Raw genomic sequence first — 4,695 nt, 5'->3', positions numbered from 1 at the left:
CTTTTGTTCCTCTTTCACACTCGTACACTTATGATTTAGTGAGATCCCCGGTGCCTCGGCCGCTCCCCAGCCACTTGCGAGTCACTTGCCCACTTTCCCCGGCATTAACTTCCATCCTTTCTGCTCGAGGTGGTGGGGGAGAAGCCCCCCTCCCCTTCCCCAGATACGTTTCGTAAGGGAGGGAGAGGAGGTGCGTCTCTCCCTTTATCTCTCGCGCTCTCGCTAACTTTCATCCTCACCTAGGGGGGAAAATTAAAACCCGTCACCAGCCTTTGCCATCGCGGCTCCCTACACGGCTTGCGGATCAGATCGGAACCCGCCGCTCCTTACCCCCCCAAATTCTCTCTTTCTCCGTCTCTCGAGTAGTCCTGACAAATATGGTCCAGGGCTGCGGGCACAGTGAGCATGCGCCCGCGGAGCCAGGGCTGGGGAAAGGGGAAACTGCCGCCGCCGCCGCCGCCGCGGCTCCTCTTCCTCCCTCGCCTGCGCTGCCGCTGCGCCCCGGCCGCCCGCACCCGGCTCCCGCCGACCGGCGGCGGGCACGGCCCTCGCCCAAAACGCGGCCGCCGGCAAGGGCTCCGACGGAGGTTCATCCTCCCCCTGATTCACTGCCGACACTGGAGGAATAATAAGGAGACTTGTGCAGCAGACGCGCGCTATTTGGGGCGCTTTCAAAAATAATGCCTTCTTGCACTTTTCGGGGGGAGGGAGGGGAGGTGCGGCCCTCGGGGGTCCCCGACAGGTGCTGCTGAGGTTAGGTGGTGGGCACCGGGCGACCAGGGTGAGCCTGTCTGTGGCTCTTGGCCCCGTCCTCTGCACGGAGGAGACGTGGGGCAGAAGCAGAACAGCTGGGCTCCTGTAAGGAGAGTGCGGGTCCTGCCGGAGAGGGGCTGCCCCGCGGTGCGGCCGGCGAGGGGACGCCCGGGGTGGACGTCTGAGGCCAGGCAGCGCGGAGCCAGGCTCCTCCTGCGCTCCCGAAATACAGCGTCCGTTCAGTACGGACGTGGTCCTTGTGATGGGCCTCGTCTCATCTGCAACCTAGACAGCTTACAAAATAAAACTAGTATCAAATATGCCACCTTCCTTAATACTCTCCATCGGGGCCCTATATTCCCAAAGAAAAATGCCATCTTCAGCATTTATTTTCTGTTACTGGTTCAGAAAACAGTAAAAACTGAAGGCCCTTACTATTTCATGGAATTCTCCCAGATGGACTTCCTTCACCTGCAAGGAGGTCTGTTAGCAAAAGAACATTACACAAGACAGACCTACATGGGGCCTAACTGGAGAGGAGGGAAGATGGAGGACTGCAATCAGATGTATATAAGATACTTTTAAAACTCTGTGTATGTGTATATATATATATATATATATATATATGTAGTTTGGAGCAAAGCATAAAACAACACAGAACACCATTATACCAGTCCTAAATATTTTTTCAGACTATCTCTCTAAGATCACTCTGTCCTAAAGGCAAGAACTGGAGAAGTGAATTTTGAATTTTTATTGGTTTGGCATATTATCATATATCTCTTAAAACCACTCTAAAATCTCAGTTTATCTTTTGTTAATCCCAGTAGTGATCAATGACCAAACTTTGTCTTAATTTTATATATGTTCCCTTCTACAATTACGCTGCCAACTTTGGCCCAAATTACTAGAACAGAAATAATAATGAATACTAATAGCCAGGAATAAATGTAAGTTAGACATCAATACTAGTAAATACAAATAACAAAACTAAAGAAAACCTTTGTGCTATTATGGATATGTACTGTATTAGCAAATGATCCCCGTGATGGGGACAACATTGCACTGCACACAGGATAGAGATGGGCCATTCTCTGACAGGACTTCCTAGTCTCAGCATCTATTCAGTAGAGTATTTACTTCAGAATGTGTGTTAAAATATTTAAGAATCAAGCTTGACAACTCTGCTCCCTTAAACTATACCCATGCTCAAACAATTTAGACAACTAGGTTTTTGCCAAACTGTCTTGACAATTTCTATTTATTTCAATTAATTTTTTTTCACAGCAGTAAAATGGGGCTCATGCCTAAGTGTTTGCAGGATTGGTGCCTAAGCAGAATACGTTGTAGTTATGAGGAGCTATGACGAGACTTCTCCCACCCCTTCAGCTGAAATGGCATTGCATATAGGCTGCAGTTTTCATCAATAAACATATGTTCATTAGAAACTAATTACAGAAAACAGTATTAACCTAATTGTAATAATTAGTGATAACATACACTTTAACTCTTCTAAAACACAGATGCAAAAAATAGTGAAGGATGAGAAAATTCCTACTTTCCACCAGTAAACTCTTAGTTGAGGAAATTTATGTGTTAGAAACAAAGAATAAACTGTAACTGAAGTAATTCAGTGCTTTTTGGAAAATGATTTCCCAATGTTGGGAAATGTTTTAAGTCAGATATTTGCCAAATAACTAGATTGTTCTATTGTAACATTAAGTTGGCTGGTATTTAAACTCTTTAGGATGCTCAACCTGTACTGATTATTCTCCAGACAATATTGATGTTTTGGGGGAGGGTGCAACACACCCTGTTACAAAAATACATTTCTAAGAATACAACTCATGAGTTATCTGCTGTTGTTTTATTTATGCTTGAAAAATTTTGTCCCTTTCCTCTGAAAATCTTAAAGGGAAACATAGTCATAGGAGTGTAGCCCCTTACAGAAAAGGATGACACACGTGGGAAACGATGTATATTGAAAAAGTGTATATTGGTAAATGAAACCAAGGATTTGAAACAGCACAAGCTCCTTTATTGGTTCAGTAAGTTTCAAATTGATGCTCTTTGGTTAAAATAAAAGGACCTGTGTACAGGTACCTCTGTTGTTCTCTGTCACTTCTTTGATCTTTGCCCTAATCATAATGTGTTAGATCGTGATGTATAATAAACCCATTATTTTGTCAATAGAAATTTATTGAATAAAAATAGATTACACATTATTAAAATACGTTCTTTAAACATTAGTCCTGTTGCCATTTTATTTAATACTAGACCTCCATCTGTATTCCAAAGGCAGAGAATTTTGAACACTTGTTTTCTATATGTAAGTATGGCATTTAATATGATTTTGGCAGTATGTTTAATGACAGATTTTGGAGCATCTAAATTTGGTCTCTCTCTGAGTATTCTTGTAACTCACTGAATAGGTGTTTGTGCTGTAGCCAAATACTGATTATTTTTCTAAGAGCATGTGCATGAACATCCATATACATGGCTTCCAAATTCCAAATCTTGAATACCATTTAAGGGGATGAGAGCAAAGAAATATATGTTATCCATTCAGTTGAGTTCATACCATCATGTGATCTAATGGTTCCTCAGCAATTATCTACATAAACTGAGAAAAAGAGAATCAGTACTTATGTTTTATCAAATTTCTTGACATTTTGGGGGTCTTGATTTCTGCAATACAGATGAAGATGCCTTAAAGATGGCTTTATTAATAAAAAATAGCCGGCACAGGATGTTTTATCACTCTTCTTGTAGCAATGTGTGCAGCTGGTTGTGTGGCCTTTCTCACCACCAACAGTCATCTGTCTACCATTCTTCCCCAACCTGGAGGACAGGAATGAGGGCTTGAGGGCAATCACTAGGAAAAATATTGTGTACATTATTATGTAGAACTCTAAGTCAAGAAAATTGAAGTGTGAAAGCTTGAAGAAACTGGGGATAAGGAGAGATAGTGTATGTGGTCATCTAGCAATAAAGGCAAGCAAATTGCAGACCATGGTGATTCCAGTTTTCCTCAACTGCGCTGTCTCCCTCTCCAGAGAACTTGATATCCACACTGATGTGAAGAAATAATGACTCACTTATTATCAATAGAATTGATTGGTTTTGCCACTAATCCCGGAATAATTATCCAAATTGATTCAGTTGTCACACTAAACTGGCGAACCAGTAATACTTCCTAGCTTTCAAATATGTGTGCCTGCCCTGGCCCACATCCTAGCTCCCTACCAGAGTGAGGCTTGGGTGCACAATGGTCTTTTTTTCCTGGGAAGGAAACTGGAGCATGAATTCTTGAAGCATTTTCCAGACAGACTTCAGCCCAATGTGTACCTGGATGCAGTCTAGGTACAGCTTTGGGTAGCTTGTTTCTCCAAAACTAGGTGTTTTGAGGCATTATAAAAGTAGGAGTTTCAAAGATTTCTAAGTTGCAAAACTACAAAGATTTCGATACAGTCTTCATCCTGAAGAAATTCAAGGCAGATAGGGCAGTTATGGGATTGTCAGTGCATAACTGAATCCAAAGCAATATTGCCTATGGAAAGTTTAGGAAGCATTGAACTATCATAATGAATAGTAAAAACAGAAAAAGTAATTTATAAGACTGGGTCAAGTGCAAATTAGTAATATTGATGAGGACTCTAGAGCCAGGAGAGGGATGAAGTTAGAAGCTTGGATATTTGGGTTGGACATTAGGGAAGGGCTTGGAGTGCTGGCAAATCTTCAATCAGTTGAAGGAAGCAGAAGAGGGCACCGTTTCAAGTGCAAGAGAGGAGAGGTTTAAAGTTACGGCAGAGATTGTGTGATCTGGAATGGATGGTACGTCAAAAGAAATGGGCAAGAATAAAGTTCCTGTGGGAGGGGAAAGGTGAGGGGAGTAGTAAAAGAGAGACTTAGCACAGAGGAGAAGTGGTGTGGAAAGGAGCA

The 4,695-nt window shown here is 42.7% G+C and overlaps 1 protein-coding gene across 2 annotated transcripts in view; it reads right to left on the bottom strand.

Moving 5' to 3' along the window:
- Window positions 1–407, bottom strand: part of L3MBTL3 (L3MBTL histone methyl-lysine binding protein 3) — a 78,585-nt gene extending 78,178 nt beyond the window's left edge. The window contains exon 1 of one of the 2 annotated variants that reach the window (XM_027880568.1): window positions 331–407. In XM_027880568.1, the coding sequence (XP_027736369.1) occupies window positions 331–407 (77 nt within the window). Of the gene's footprint in view, window positions 1–244 lie in introns of both variants that reach the window. The other variant, XM_027880570.1, reaches the window with a different exon arrangement.
- Window positions 408–4,695: the final 4,288 nt, after the last annotated feature.

The sequence above is a fragment of the Empidonax traillii genome, unplaced genomic scaffold (assembly GCF_003031625.1).
Source record: "Empidonax traillii isolate 1590-97213 ecotype Southwest subspecies unplaced genomic scaffold, ASM303162v1 scaffold72:size2462915, whole genome shotgun sequence".
Classification (NCBI taxonomy): domain Eukaryota; kingdom Metazoa; phylum Chordata; class Aves; order Passeriformes; family Tyrannidae; genus Empidonax; species Empidonax traillii.
The sequence above is the reverse complement of the archived record's forward strand: the minus strand, read 5'-3'. Positions and strand labels throughout refer to the sequence as shown.